This window comes from Monodelphis domestica, chromosome 1 (assembly GCF_027887165.1).
Source record: "Monodelphis domestica isolate mMonDom1 chromosome 1, mMonDom1.pri, whole genome shotgun sequence".
NCBI classification, from domain to species: Eukaryota; Metazoa; Chordata; class Mammalia; order Didelphimorphia; family Didelphidae; genus Monodelphis; species Monodelphis domestica.
The window spans coordinates 555,530,918-555,546,869 of record NC_077227.1 but is presented as its reverse complement, the minus strand read 5'-3'; the positions used below and the strand labels follow the sequence as shown (position 1 = coordinate 555,546,869).

General features: G+C 32.9%; 1 protein-coding gene across 9 annotated transcripts in view; it reads right to left on the bottom strand.

Annotated features, from left to right (window-relative positions):
• Positions 1-15,952, bottom strand: part of FBXO25 (F-box protein 25) — a 227,982-nt gene that overhangs the window by 89,054 nt on the left and 122,976 nt on the right. For 8 of the 9 annotated variants that reach the window (XR_008915523.1, XM_056813387.1, XM_056813388.1 and 5 more), the window contains one exon: positions 9,714-9,806. The exons of the other annotated variant lie outside the window; for it this stretch is intronic. Coding sequence is in view for 7 of the 8 variants with exons in the window: in XM_056813387.1 (XP_056669365.1) it covers positions 9,714-9,806 (93 nt within the window). In the remaining variant the exon portion in view is untranslated. The remainder of the gene's footprint in view (positions 1-9,713; positions 9,807-15,952) is intronic. 9 annotated transcript variants of the gene reach the window in all.

The following is a 15,952-nucleotide window of genomic DNA, read 5'->3' as shown; positions in this document are numbered from 1 at the left end:
CAACTTACTGCAGTCCAGACTACTAAATTGGGTTAGTGAGTGTTGTTGCATGCTTATGGGACATGGATTGCTACAAGAACCTGCTGTGATTTATGAAATTTTTTCCTTTTTTCCTTCTTCCCAGAATTTTTTCAAGTTTTCTTTTTATATTCTATATTTCACTCAGAGATTATTTTTTAAAATTTCTTTGACTTCTTTGATATTTGATTTATATGCCTTATGACTCAATCATGTATCCCTGTGTAATTTCTACGGGTATCCCTATATCCTCCTCGGCAGGGTGTACGGAGGGGGACTATGTTATTGTTGTGAACTCTGACTTGAATTTGAACCTAATTTAGAACAAGAAACTACCTCCCAGAACCTAGAAGGTACTGTGAAAATGCCTGCAGAGACCACATGCTGTACCAGAAAATCCAGATTGAACTTTGAGATATGGTGAACTCTGGTGGGGTTGAAATGTTTTTGTTTTGAATGTACACTCTTATGCCAAAGGGGACTGCTCCCTAATTGGCTTTTTGTCAATGCACCTATTTTTGGTTTTGTTCCTTTTCTCCTTTATTTTCCTCTTATCCCCAAATTATTGTAATTTCCCTTTAAAAACTGTAATATTTGTATATACCTCTAGTTCAAATTATAAGTTAGTTGTTTTCATGATCCACTGGGGAGACTGGTCTCCCAAAGGATCACAGGGAGAATATTATTTAGAATGTGTACCTCAAATTACATTTCCCACAATCCTCTTTTCTTTTTCCTGTACATGTGTCATTGGTTAATTTGGTATTCAATTCTGATTTCCTCCATGCTGGCTCTATCCCCTTGGAAGCTCTCTCTGGCTTGGACCAGGGTGGAGGAAGGAAGCAGCTTTCTTTCTCTGGCATCACTTTCCCTTTGATCTAAGTTGATTTTAATAAGCAGTATTAAAATAATACTTGGAGTATCAGATATTAATTTTAATCTTTACACTGGAAACTGGCAATTATTAGATTGGCTTGCCAGTCTTTGGCCTCTACTTCATATTCTTTGGTTTGTGGACATATGAAGTCTCTTAAAGTTTTGATTTTTATTTATTGTTGGATCTTCTATTTTTGCATTTTTTCATTCTATCAAGACCCACTTGACTCTTTAGAGAATCTACTTTTTTCATTAATATTTTCCCCACTATCTTTTTAAAGTTGTTCTTTGAAAATTTTTACTTTGGTGAGCTAATTTCAATCTAATAGATGCCATATATTCCTTTATGTCTTTTGTTGTGATTTTAAAACATTCTAGAAGTTCTTGGAGTATGTCCATTCTCTCTTCTAGAGGGACAGCTTTTCTTGTCTTATTTATCATAAAGTATTTAATCTTTGAGGCTTCTTTTTTTTTAAAGTTGAGGGTTTTCTTGTATTAGTTCTTTCTTTTCTACTAATTTTCATAGTTACTATTTTAAAAAAATTATCTGAAATATTTGTCATTACTTTGAGTTGATCTAGAGGAGCTAGGCTTAATCATAATCACTTCATCCTTCTAGTAGCCTGGTCTCAATTTTCTGGAACTTGACTTCTGCATCCTACAATAAATACCTACAAACCATCTTAAGGGAAGACCAATATGCTTCTGAAGTTACTCTTGAAACTGATTTACCAATATTTTGTATCCAAGCTATGCATACATTAGACTTCTATATGGTTTATAAGTGGTTCCATTTACACTTCTCAATATTTGTTTCCTTTTTACTTTCCCCTCCTGTTCATTACAAAGAAGATAGTCGTCTTAAAACTTTTCTCACCTCTCACCTCCTTCAGGTCCATCTCCCACAAGACTTCTCTCCAGAATCCAGATATGTATATACATATATTATATAATATCTAACAACATAATAATTAATGTGTTTTATTTCCTTAATTTTTATTTTCCTATATTAGAACTATGAGGTAAACTTTTTTCAACTCTATTGAAGTTAATTAGCCTGTCAAGTTATCATGATGAAAGTTTCCTAATAATTCATAACTCCTCAATTTAAAAAGTTCATAGAAAACTTGGAAAAGAGTAAAGTGGTAATCTTCTAATATGAATTTTAAAAGCCAGTAACTGCTAGTAAAAGGGGCAGAATTTACTGATCCTATGAAAAAGAAAACTCTAAAGTCCTATAAATATTTTTTCCAAGGAAGAAAGGAACCAACTACTCTCTCTGAAGATAAGAAATAATTTAATCCATAACAGAAATAAGTTAGGAAATAAATCAGAACATATTTTCATCAATAAAGGCTATTAAATATTGGAATGGTTATCAAGGGATTGAATTAATGAAAATATACTGGATACTTGCTTTCTAAGGACCTGAACAAGCGTTTTGGAATTTTATTATGTGAGTATCCTTTTTATAGATGCAGATTGCAACCTCCCAGAGCTTCAGTTAATGATTTCAAGAGTTGTAGCAGGGAGAGCTGAAGTCTTCCTCGAATGAACTAGTTTATAGTCTTTCTCATGATGAAAAGACTCATGATGAAAACCTTTCTTGTTGGTAGGACCTGCTATAGCTTGTATTCTGTTTGTTTTTGCAAGATCATTTACAATGGAGCAGGGGAAAATTTTCTTAGGAATAATGTAGGTCCCCAAAATGAGGCAAGGAGTTGGGGGATATCTCCTGTCACTAAAGCTGACTAGAAAATGAATCTTCCAGTCATGAACAAAATAGAATCTCTACATTTTAAAATTAAGAAATAATTCATACTAGATTTAAAAAATTAATGTATGATAGGAATCATGTCAGTACAGTGACTTCCAAAAATATGAGGTAGAGTCTTGCCAGAAAGAGAAGAAATAAAGTTCCAGGAAATAATGGGTAGGGAATGAGTAGTCTAGCAAAGAAGATTTAAAAAGTAGAGGAGTAAGGGGAGAACCTGGAAAAAGCAGTGAAATGACATCCAATGGAAGTGTCAGAACCTCTAAGAACCTAAAGGAATAAACTAATTCATTGTAGATAGCCCCAGTACAAATATTTATGCCATATTTATAAATGGAGAAATATATTTATTGACTTGGCTATGTGGTCAACTAAGAATATGAATTATATCTAGCCATATAAATAAATTATTCTTTGAATAGGCTAGGAGATGTCAAGAGTAGATGACCATTTGACAAGTTTTAGATATATTTATATTACTTTGTCATAAAGGAAATTATATTGCCAATATGTTTTTAATTTCAACTATCTCAAAAAATTTCCTGACACATACCAATATATTTGTGCCTTAAGAAAAAAGAAATTTGGATATAATTAAACTTAGATGGATAAGGTGATTTTTATACTACCATATGGAGATGTTGGGAAGAAAATATCCTGCAAACTTATTACATAAATTGCAGCATATTAGTATTATTAGCATCAAAAATACCACAAAAGTTATATCATAATTTCTCATCATGTTGTGAAGGTAAACTTGGGTTCTTGAAGGCTATGCCTATAGAACACAAACTCAGGTAGTTTACATTATGCTGGAAAGGCTTTAAGAATGGTCCTGAAAAGGCTGTCTGATTTCTGAGGATAGGTCTGACTGAGGAGACATCACCAGTAGATTAGCTCCTACTTCTTTAGCTATGGCAAATCATCAAATAAGAAAAATACAAAATGGCCCTCAGTCTTGAATCTGTAGTAATAATGACAGAATGGGTGAAAAGGGGACAAGGGATATTAAAAATTATTCACAAATATTTCATTTAATGAAGGAGGGGGCAAAGCAATTATTAACCACTTGCTACGTGCCAAATAATGTGTTCAGTGCTGGGGATAAGAAAAGGAAATGATCCCTTACCTCCTAAAGATTATATTCCAATATAAAGGAAGGTCTCTAGCACATTGGGTGAATTTATGGGAGCAAATGGACAGAATAAAACAGAGGGTTACATGACAGATTTCAGATTGGTGGCTATCTGTACTGTTGGAGGTAGCTGGAGGTAGTACCAACTTCTGTAAGGTCACAGACCCCATTAAGTATTAACATCAATATTATGCTGCTACATTGAAGCCTATGAAAGATATTAAAGTATATATAGATTAGCTTACCCTTTTATTGAATCCCATGAATATATAAGTTCCCTGGGGGCAGAAGTGCTTTCCCTCCCCCCTCCTCCTCTTGCATCTTGCAAAGTAAACTGCTTAACTATTCATAGTAGTAAGAAATAAGAACTTAATAAATATTTGTTGAATTGATTCTTTTACCCAACCCACTCCCAAACTATAGTGCTACTACTGGTAGAATTTTTCTCTATCTTTTCCCCTGTGTCTACCTTGTTTTCCTTGTTTCTCTTCATTGAAAATAGATTTGTTTCTGTTCTCTCTGCTCCTAACCCCTAAAATGTTCAGAAACTTCACCTAATCACTGATTTACTTTCTGGAAGAGAACATAGCACAAATCTGATTCTGAAGTTCTCCATCTTGAGAATAACCTTCTTCCTTCAAGGTTTGTCAGAAGCATCACCTTTCCAATAAATCTTTCCTTTCCTAATCCCCTCTGGTACTAAGTGCTCTGCCACCCAATGTACCATCTATTAATCTTTGTATTTTTTTTATTTTCTCTCTCTATAAATAGGATATATAAATATATATATATATAAAATATAAAAAAATAGGAATTTTTCTTTATTTTTGCATCCATAATGCTAAAAATTTTGCCTGTAGTAACTTCTTAGTATATGCATATTAAATTGTAAAGATTTTTTTCCAAGGGAAATTAGGTAAGGTAAAAAAAGGGTTATGTGTGAAAATCAAGTCGAATATCCTCTCCCTAGATACCATGAAAAGCTCTCACTTCTGTCCTAGTAAAAAATGCTAAGTTTTGGAATAGCTTGAGAAAAGGTATAGTGGGAGGATACACTCAGAAAATTTCTACCTTCTTTTAGCCTCACAATTTTTCTATACGATTGGGCATGCCATAAAGTTTTATAGCCAATGATACAAAACTATGTTTTGGTAATTTCTTATTTACTATAAGATTACATACAGCTATGGTTTAAACAAGTCGGCATAGGCTCTATAGCCCACCACCTACTTATGAAAGACATTATACTAATGTATTGACTAAGAAAGGTATAGAAATTATAAGTTAACTCTTGATTGATACATAGTGTGGAGTCTTTCTCCCTTTAAACTACTCTCATTCTGTACAGAAACTGACTAAATTGTCATTTGTTATCATCATTAAATAGCATAGGAGTGCATGGAGAAAGTAGCTGCTAGCATCTTTTTGGCTTTTTCCTGGAGGGTTTGGTTTTAAGGATTTATAGGTATACATACTATTCTGAATGGAAAAAGTCTTAGAGTGCATATTAAAATAAGGACTTTGATGAAACAGATGTTTAGTGATGTTAAAGTATGCTACCTTCAATAAAAAGGTCATCTATTGAAAGCAATAACCAAGCCATGCTTAACTTTACTCAGACTTCAAACCAGCTGAAAACTGTTATTAAAAAGACCCTTTAAAATTCCAACTTGTAGCTGTTTTGATCTACAATTTGTAATACAATACTCTTTAAGAAGGGAAATTTTAAAGTCATCTAACAATCTCAGGTCCTTTGATAATTGAATGAATTTTAAAATGCTCACTAAAAATAATATAGCTTTACATGCTAGTTTTGCCTAAGAACAGAAAATAGAAAATAAAATTACTAAAGAAAAACCAACTTAGTTTATTATGGAGGGGATGGGGGTAGAAGCAAATGAGGACGAATTATGTACCAGAGACTACTAGAAGCTAATAATTCCCCAGTAGTTAAAAACAATACATGATTCATTAAAGGGATTTTTATTTCTTTCTTTTTGTTTTTTTAATGAGGAAGTTTTTCAAAGCATATCATGAAACACTAATTGAATGTAATCAGTAGCGGAGAAATGACTAGCTTCACATAGTTTACCACTGTAGGAAAAAATACTTCCATTTTTATTAAACCTTTGGGTTTAAGTGAACTTCAATAATTCAGTGAATTATAGTCATTGTTTAAAGCAATACAACATAATGATTTACTGAACCAATATTAATAACGTGAATGAGTCATTAAAACAATCAAATTGTCTTTAATGGTGTGTTAAAAAGATGGTGTTACTCCTAACAATCACATTATTAAGACATAAAATATAAAGTATTTTATGAATCCAAGAAAGAATTAGTATAGAAATGTGAAATATTCTATCATGCTCTTTTCTAAGATGTAAAAAACTTTTAAAAGAGTAAAAACAAAATGATCAATTTAAAAATAATAATGAACAACTTATTAGATATTTTTCAAATGCTATATGTAGTGCCTTGATGATTAAAGATATTCAAGTGTTGTAGAGCTAAAAAATAATTCATCAGATTCACACACTGAAGAGTCTGACAGTTTATTCATTAATCATATCACAGTCTTAAACTTACTTATTCATTACTCCAAATACATATGCTTCTTACACTAATTCTCTCATTCTCAGAAATTAGTTGCATAAGAAGAGGTACTGAACAAATTAATGTTTCTTAAAACTAAATGAATCATTAATTATTCATTCCTCTTAAAATAACTTTGGAGAAATATATAATCTTTAAAAAGAAAGCTAAATTATATAGGCAAATTAGGTTTTATATGGCATAGTGTTTTTATTCATTTGTTTCAGTTGTATCTGACTCTTTATGACCCCGGTTGGGGTTTTCTGGGAAAAGATATTGGAGTGGTTTGCCATTTCCTTCTCTACCTCATTTTACAGATGAGGAAATTGATGTAAATAGGGTTAAATGATTTGCTTAACATGACAATGCTAATAAGTGCCCGAGGCCAGATTTGAACTCAGGAAGATGATTCTTCTTGGGTTTAGGTTTGGCACACTATACACAATGTCTCCTTATAAAGTGGCATAGATTGCCTCAAATATTTTTAACAAAAACATCTCTAGTTACCATAACGTCTTAGAAGCTGGGCTGGGGATTTTAAAGTTTAGTTTCCATTTTTTAATTTATGACTGATGAGGGTATCAAACTTTGTTCCACATACCTCAGCAAGAGCCAAAGAATAAAACTGCCAACTAGAACAACTTTTCATCTGACTACTGAAATGACCTATAATTGAACTTTTAAATCTCATATTGTTATATTCAAAGGAAATGTAATGTACCTGGACAACCTCCAGAATTTGATAATGGTAATTTTGGCACAACTAGGGATTCCTATATAAAATGTTATCTGAAAAGATTAATAGAAACATTTTTATGTGCAAGTTTTTAAATAGAGAAATTCTTGAATTAGAAAAACTGCAAAAATATTATTTTCTAGGCATCAAAAGCTCTTTTCCTAAGTAAGCTAGACTGCCTCTAAATTAATGAAAGTAATCCAACAGTATTGATAATACTAAGCAGACAGATAATTTGATATTAATCATGTTGATAAAGTCATGGCAATTAAATGAAATATCAGTGAAAAGTTAGTACAAATGCTTAATAGAACATAAAATAACACACATTTCTCTCATAACCAAAGAAAATAAGGATAGTTGTTAGTGAAGATTATTTTGTTTGCCTTCTATAATACTCAAGAAGTCTAAAAATGGATATGCTCCAAATAAATTTCTAGCTGCTCTAGGCAATAATGTAGACAAATACATAGACCCTAAGTCCATATATGTCCTCTTCCTTCATGCAAATTTCAAAATACTCTCTTTGAGGATACACTTAAAGGGAAATATTCTTAAAAGCTCTTGCTTGCCATCAGATTTCTCTCTTATGCAACTCTAGCTAGAAATAAGTGAATAGCACAACAGGATCTGAATAATTTAATGAAGTCAACTTATTATTTTAAGAACTATACCAGAACCCTCCTATAGAGTTAAAAATATCTTGATCTCTAATATAATCTACAAATTCTATTTTTCTTCCTCTAGTAATCTTTTTCAATGTTTTAAGGGTCAAAGTACTTTTTGAAGTGACATTTTATCATTAAGAACATATAATAACTTTCATAAATATCAGGCTATCTTTTGTCCAAAACAGAGAAAAGGAAAACATAAGAGCCTACAGTTTAGGGATAATTTTATTCCTTAGAATGGAGATAATCTCTCATTCACAAAAAACAATAACTATGAATATATAGCTTAGGATCTTTCCTTTTTATGCCATTTAATATAAAATCTACTAGAAATCATATTCTTCAAAAATGCTGTTTCATTTTATGAAAAATATATGCCTTAATTTGAAACTATACCCAAAGGGCTATACAACTGTGCATACATTTGAACCTGTAATACTACTACTAGGTTTGTGTATCAAGGAGATCATAAAAAAGGGAAAGATTTTATCTGTACAAAAATATTTTTAGTAGTTCTTTTTGTGGTGGCAAAGAATTGGAAATTGAGGGGCTATTCATCAATTGGGGAATGGCTGAAAAAACCGTGGTATATAATGGTGTCGAAATACTATTATGCTATACGAAATGATAAACAAGGTGATTTCAGAAAAAGCTGGAAAGATCTGTAGGAACTGATACAAATTAAAATAAGCAGAACTGGAAGAACATTGTATACAATAAGGGCAATATTGTACAATGATCAACTGTGAAAGACTTAGCTATACAATGATCTAGGACAATTCTGAAGGATTTAAGACAAAGAATGCTATCCACCTCCAAAGAAGTAACTGTTGGAGTCAAAAGCAGATCAAAGCCTACTATCTTCCACATTATTTATGGTTTTATTTTATGGTTTTGGTTTTACATTAGTATTCTCTTACAATAATGATCAATAGGGAAGTATGTTTTGCATGATAATATTTGTATAATCCAGATCAAATTCCTTACCCTTTCTGAGAGGGGGGAGGAAAAAAAAAGGAGGGAGACAATTTGGATCTTATAATTTTGGGAAAATATGTGGGAAATTGTTATTACATGTAATTGGGAAAATAAAATATTTTCGAATTTTAAAAAATATGTACTTTCTGGTTTATCAATGAGTTCCTTAAAAAAAATAAACTTTATGTCTATGAAAGCCTTGAACAGGAACCTATATTTTAGAATATTAGCAAAATTACTATAGAATTAATTTTATCTTTATGCTTAGGAGAAACTGACAATGTATCTGAAACAGCAAGGTTATTGGCATTGGCATGGTATGGGTGTGGCACAGTCTCTATAGAAGACTATATGTTTACAATGATCAATTTTCAGAAACGTGGCATTTCCTCAGAACTAGGATTGAAGTTTTATTCTATATGATGACTATTTTTTGATGAGGAGAGCTGAACTATAATCCTACAAAAAAGCAGGAGAAAAGTTTAAGCTTTTTTTTTTTTAAACCCTTTCCTTCCATCTTGAAATCAACATTCCGTATTGGTTCTAAGGCAGAAGAGTGGTAAGGGCTAGGCAATGGGGGTCAAGTGACTTGCCCAGGGTCACACAGCTAGGAAGTGTCTGAGGTCATATTTGAACCCAGGACCTCCCATCTCTAGACCTGGCTCTCAAACCACTGAGCCACCCAGCTACCCCCCAAGTTTAAGCTTTTTTGAGGCTCCTTTCAACTTAACAATTCTACTATTGGCTAGCTTATTTTTTTCCTGAACTCTGCTTTTCCATGAAGAAATCTAGACAAATTTCTCCACTTGAAAAGAAAAATAAAAATAAATTAATCATATAAAACATGCAAGATGCCAAATATATAAAGCATAGGCAAATTAGTTATGTACAATGCAAAAATAGATTTCTAAAGCTCCACATCCTTACTTTGACAACATAGTTGAACCTCCGGATGTCTTGAATTGCACTTGAAAAGTCTAAGCGGTTAAAGGCTTCTCCCAAGGTACAATAGCCATGCCTCTTTAAAAATAATAATAAAAAAAATTAAGAGACAATAAGTACCCAGTGAAATACAAGTTTAGAAACAAAGTAATAAAAGCATTGTTGGTTTAGTAAAACATTAAAACATTCTGGAAGCCTAATCAAGACTTACAAGAAAACAGAGGAAAACAATGATTTTATATCATTTTAGGCAGTTAGCCATTTAAAATGAATAGTAGAGTTAATTTTCAAAATAGTTCATGTGAAATGTAAGCAACATCTTTGTTTTATCATGGTAGCTAGAAGAGATCAGAAGAAGTCCAACAATATCAAAAGTTATATGTATTTTAGAATATTTTACTAGGCATATAGGTGGTGCCTGGAACTTTCCATGGCTATGCCAATATGCTTTGTTAGGTTCTATCAGGCTGGAAAGGCTTCATTGGTAATGGACTGAATGAACCAGTAGAGCTAAGTTTGAAGAGACTCCTAATAAAATTGACTCCAGATTGGTAAATTTTTCAGTAACAGTAAATCCTGAAGACAACTAAGCAATAGAGGAGCTATAATCTACATATGGGAGGGAAGATCCATACCAAAACATCTACTTTTTCCTTAATATAATGTAAAGTCCTTAAAGGTAAGGACTGTTCCATTTTTGCCATTAGAACCCCAGGGCTGTCCATGGAACATAATAGGCATTTAATTTAATTGCTTTTTCACTGATCAACACCTAGTGTGGTTACCTATTTGTGGAATCAATAGCAACAAATAATCTAGAAGCTGGCAAGTGGACAGTGGTGATGACAACACTTTCTGCTCTTTATCTCATATGCCTAGGCTAAACACAGAAATTTTATCTCATCTTTCTTCCTTTACTTCTCCTTCAGCTGTATATTCCAAAGAGGCTGTATTTGAAAATAAGTAGCACTAGTGTGGCCTTCATGGTTTTTACAAAGTAGGTAGGGATGTCTTCCTTTGAAAATCAATCACAATAACCTTGATTTGATAAAACTTCTTCCTAATAAGGACATTGCAAAGGTAGGACTAAAACTTGTGCATCATCTGGGTCTCGTGACAAGAATTTATGCGTCATGGCACTTTTGTGCTTTCCAGGACTATTAATCATAGTTATTATGACCAGGCTAGGGAAAAGGTATTCTTGGCTCCTAAAGAAACAGTACAGTTAGAAACTAGATACACAGCTCTGAAAGATAAAGAGGAGAAAAAAAGAAATGAAGCCAAAAAAATGGAAGAAGTCTCTTTTTTGTCTACTATTTTGTCTAATAATTTGTCTAATACACTTCAATGTGAGTACATACTATGACAGACATTTGATTAAATGAATATGAAGTCAAATTTTTTAAATGGTTAACTGTGATTAACATAGCAATAATAATTAAATAAAATTATATAATACGAAATGCAGAAATATAATTCAAACTGTAGAAAAAGATAATTGAAAATGGCTAAGGGCTACTGTCCTCAGAATGGCAAATTCTTGGCACTGTCTACCAGGAAAGGGAGGTATGCCAAGCAGTTATTATACCATGGGACAGACAGATATATTTATTTTAAAGAATTAATTAATTAAATGTAATTTAGAATATTTTTCCAGGGTTACATGATTCATATTCTTTTTCTCCCCTCCTTCCCCCCTTCTCATAGCCAATCAGCAATTCAATTGGGTTTTACATATATCATTGATCAAGACCCATGTCCATATAATTATTATTTGCAGTAGAGTGATAGTTTAAAGTCTACATCCCCAGTCATATCTCCATTGAACCATGTGATCAAGGAAATGTTCTTCTTCTGTGTTTCTATTCCCACAGCTCTTTCTCTGGATGTGGATAATGTTCTTTCACATAAATCCCTCAGAATTGTCCTGTATTATTGCATTGCTGCTAGTAGAGAAGTCCAGTGCTTTTGATTGTGCCCCAGTATATCTATCTCTGGGTACAACGTTCTCCTGGTTCTGTTCCTTTCACTCTGCATCAATTCCTGGAGGTCATTCCAGTTCACATGGAATTCCTCCAATTCATTATTCCTTTCAGCACAATAGCATTCCATCACCATCAGATACCACAACTTGTTCTGTCATTCCCCAATCAATGGACACCCCCTCATTTTCCAATTTTTTTGCCATCACAAAGAGTGTAGCTATGAATATTTTTGTCCTTATTATCTCTTTGGGGTGCAAACTCGCCAGTGGTATGACTGGATCAAAGGGCAGGCAGTCATTTAAAGCCCTTTGGGCATAATTCCAAGTTGTCTTCCAGAATGGTTGGATCAATTCACAACTCCACCAGCAATGCACTAGTGTCCCTATTTTGCCACATAAGTTTCCTTTGCTGTCATATTAGCCAATCTGCTAAGTCTAAGGTGGTATCTCAGAGTTGTTTTGACTTGCATTTCTCTAATTATAAGAGATTTAGAACACTTTTTCATGTGCTTATTGATTGTTTTGATTTATTTATCTGAAAACTGCCTATTCATGTCCCTTGCCTATTTATCAATTGGGGAATGGCATGATTTTTTGTACAATGGTTTTAGTTCCTTATATGTCTGAGAAATTAGACCTTTGTCAGAGGTTTTTGTTATAAACCTCCACCCATTTGTTGCTTCCCTTCTAATTTTGATTGCATTGGTTTTGTTTGTACAGAAACTTTTTAATTTAGTGTAATCAAAATTATTCATTTTATATTTTGTGATATCCTCTATTTCTTGGTTGGTCTTAAATTCTTTTCTTTCCCATAGGACTGACAGGTATACTATTCTATGTTCACCTAATTTACCTATAGTTTCCTTCTTTGTATTTAGATCATTTACTCATTCTGAATTTATCTTGGTGTAGGGGTGTTAGATGTGGATCTAGACCTAATCTCTCCCATACTGTTTTCCAATTTTCCCAGCAGTTTTTGTCAAATAGTGGATTTTTGTCCCCAAACCTGGGATCTTTGGGTTTATCATAGAAGGTCTTACTGAGGTCACTTACCCCAAGTCTATTCCACTAATCCTCCCTTCTGTCTCTTAGCCAATACCATATTGTTTTGATGACCACTGCTTTACAGTACATTTTAAGATCTGGTACTGCTAGGCCCCCATCCTTCACATTTTTTTCATTATTTCCTTTGATATTCTTGCTATTTTGTTCTTCCAAATGAACTGTGTTATAATTTTTTCTAATTCTATAAAATTTTTTTTGGTAGTTTGATAGGTATGGCACTGAATAAGTAGATTAATTTGGGTAGGATTGTCATTTTTATTACCTTAGCTCATCCTTCCCAGGAGCAATTAATGTTTTTCCAATTGTTTAGTTCTCGTTTTAATTGTGTGAGAAGTGCTTTATAGTTGTGTTCATATAATTCCTATGTTTGTTTTAGCAGATAGATTCCTAAATATTTTATGTTGACAGACATATATTTCTTACCATAAAAGGAGGCAATATTTTCAGGTTCTATCATAGCTTATAAAATAAATATTGACGTCTTGTAATAACCATTTTATCTGATTTCTTATTCACCAAGTAAACCTAAATTTAAACTGGTAGTACCTGCATATAGTTTTCAATTTCAGAAGAAATGTTGGTCTTTGTATGAGAAAACTGCAGGTTAGTTATAGTTTTCACTCTGAAACCAAATTTTGGCTTATCTGAAATCAGTTGATGTAGAGATTTTTGGTTTGACTCTGGGTTATTTGAAGGTCAAATTCTTGGTTCTCTTTGTCTATTCTGAGTTTAGACTTGTGAAAGGGTATCCTTTATTCTCTTTGCCTAGTTGGAGTTAACACTTTGGTTAACAATAACTTTGAATCAACAAAAGTTTGAACTAGTTGGAGGAGCTAGGAAGGTACTTAGAAAATTCATAAGTCACTTACTTAGAGAGACTCGCCCTTTTAACCCAATCAATCAGAAACTTGTGAAGATGTTTTCACCTTTGGAGGCCTATGATAAGAGTTGAAATATTCAGAGGATGAGAAGTGTGAATCCCACAGTCACTTCCCCCTGGGTAATACTTGACAATTTGGAAACTGTGATTGGCCTCTGTGAAGAGGGGAAGGGACAAGGAGCCATAAAATCTTTTGGCTTGAGGGAGACTGTCTTGGAGAAGATAGTCTGAAGATATTGTCTTCTGGAGATAGTCTTCTGACTTGGGAGAGTCTTTGAGGTAGCTTCGCTGGAGACTGCGGCTTGGATTGTGGACTTGGAGCTTGGCTTCAACTTAGACTCTGACCCTTGGGTGAGTGAAAGGCTGACTCCTTTCCTAGTTTTCTCAGAGACTAGCGTCCATCTTGGACGAGGGCATGTGGTTACTCACCACCAGCCTTCCTAGTTGAGAGCTAATTAATCTCTGACTGGATTAAGCAGACCCAGAGTAAACATTTAGGTTGATAGGATAGATAACCTCGCTTCCCCCTTCACATTTCTCTACTTTATTGTTTCCTCTCCATTTTGTAAATATTTATATTTAAATTTCTGACTCCAGATATAATAAATATTGGCAACCATATAATTTTATAAATTATTGTCCAATCATTAAATTTAACCAAATGCCTATAAATTTTGCTTCTTAAAATGTGTGTGTAAGAATATCCTTATTAAATAGGAAACTTATATTTTGCCTTTTTTTTGAGGCTGAAAAAGATAAAAAACAAAACAAAACCAAACCCTGTGAAGGCTTGGTAGGATGAAATGGCTTCATATGCCAGACTAAGTAAGTGAGCAAAAGCTTTGTACACAGTTAAGCACAAAATAAATGCTTAAGTTCTGCCATGTATCATGAAAATTCCAAATTTGCTTGTCAAAAAAAGGAGGTAAAAGAGGCCATTACTACAAGGGAATAAGTACCAGTAGGAATCATCAATTAAGAGAAAACATTGCAGCCTCTTAACATGTGATATTTTATGAATGCATGATGGTGGCAGCTCATCTACTGGGGAATGGCTGCATAATTTGTGGTATATGACTTTGATAGCATACTATTGTGCTGTAAGAAATGATGAGTGGGACAGTTTCAAAATGATAGTAAATGAGCAGCTATTTGTAGGTGTGGGTTAAAAGACAGATATTAGTCTAAAAGGCAAATGGAATCTTAACAGAAAAATGAGCCAATAGAAAAAAATTACCTAATTAAGAATAAATTAATGTAGACATATTTTAAACATTTTTATCTTCAGATGAACAAAGTATTATCCAATAGCATTTTTTCATACATAGAGAATGGAATTCTCATGGTAGATTAATGAGGGAAATTTCTTTTTAATACTAGTCTCATCTTTACCCAAGAATAGTTCACTCAATTCTTACTTCAGTCTTATTTTGATGTTAAGCTACATAAAAAGCTACCTGAAATCTCTTCATGTCTATCTTTTCAAAATATAACTCTTCTTCCAGAGATACATCTTCAATACTTCTATTCTCTTATAGAATACTTTTTTATTGTAAGATTCTTTCTTTGCCTTCCTTGGATACTGTTCCTTATTGTAAGATTCTCTTTATCTTCCTCTTAGGACAACACAAATCAGATATCTTCTAGAACCAATTTGCAAGCCAAATTCCATTTTATAATTTCCATATCCATCCATTCCATATCCATCAATTACAATTTAAACACAATATTAAAAATACACAGAGCTTTAAATTGGTAAAACATTTTCAAATTAAAAATGAAAGGCATACCAGTGGCTAGAGGTAGAGTATTACAGAAGTTGAGAATTCTCAAAATGGGCACAGAAAGACTAGTTTCAGAAGTGAAAACAAAGAAGGGAAGGTGTTTTTTTTTTTAATTTCCTCCTTCTGGGGTCCAGAAGCATAATAAAGGGACAGGCTACTCCTATAAATGGCTCCCAAGGACATGTTCAGTGCCAAAGTGCAATTGAAAATTGTGGGACAAAATCCTATACTGCCTATTGAAACAGAATACAGATCAAAGTTGTATTCTAAATCTTTGCTCTCCCAAGATGTGCAGAATTTATGATGTTGGTAAACAATATGAGATGTCATAGACTTTCATATATTTATTTCTAAATCTCTATTTTTGCAAGTCAAATCTGAATTAAAAAATTCTAAAGAATGTTTAGACAGAAGTTTTAAGGACGAGCCACCAAATAAGTTAACTTCATTTTTTGTATTTTAACTTTTAGAGAGATTTTTTTTTGGGGGGCTGGGCTCTTTTCAATGGATA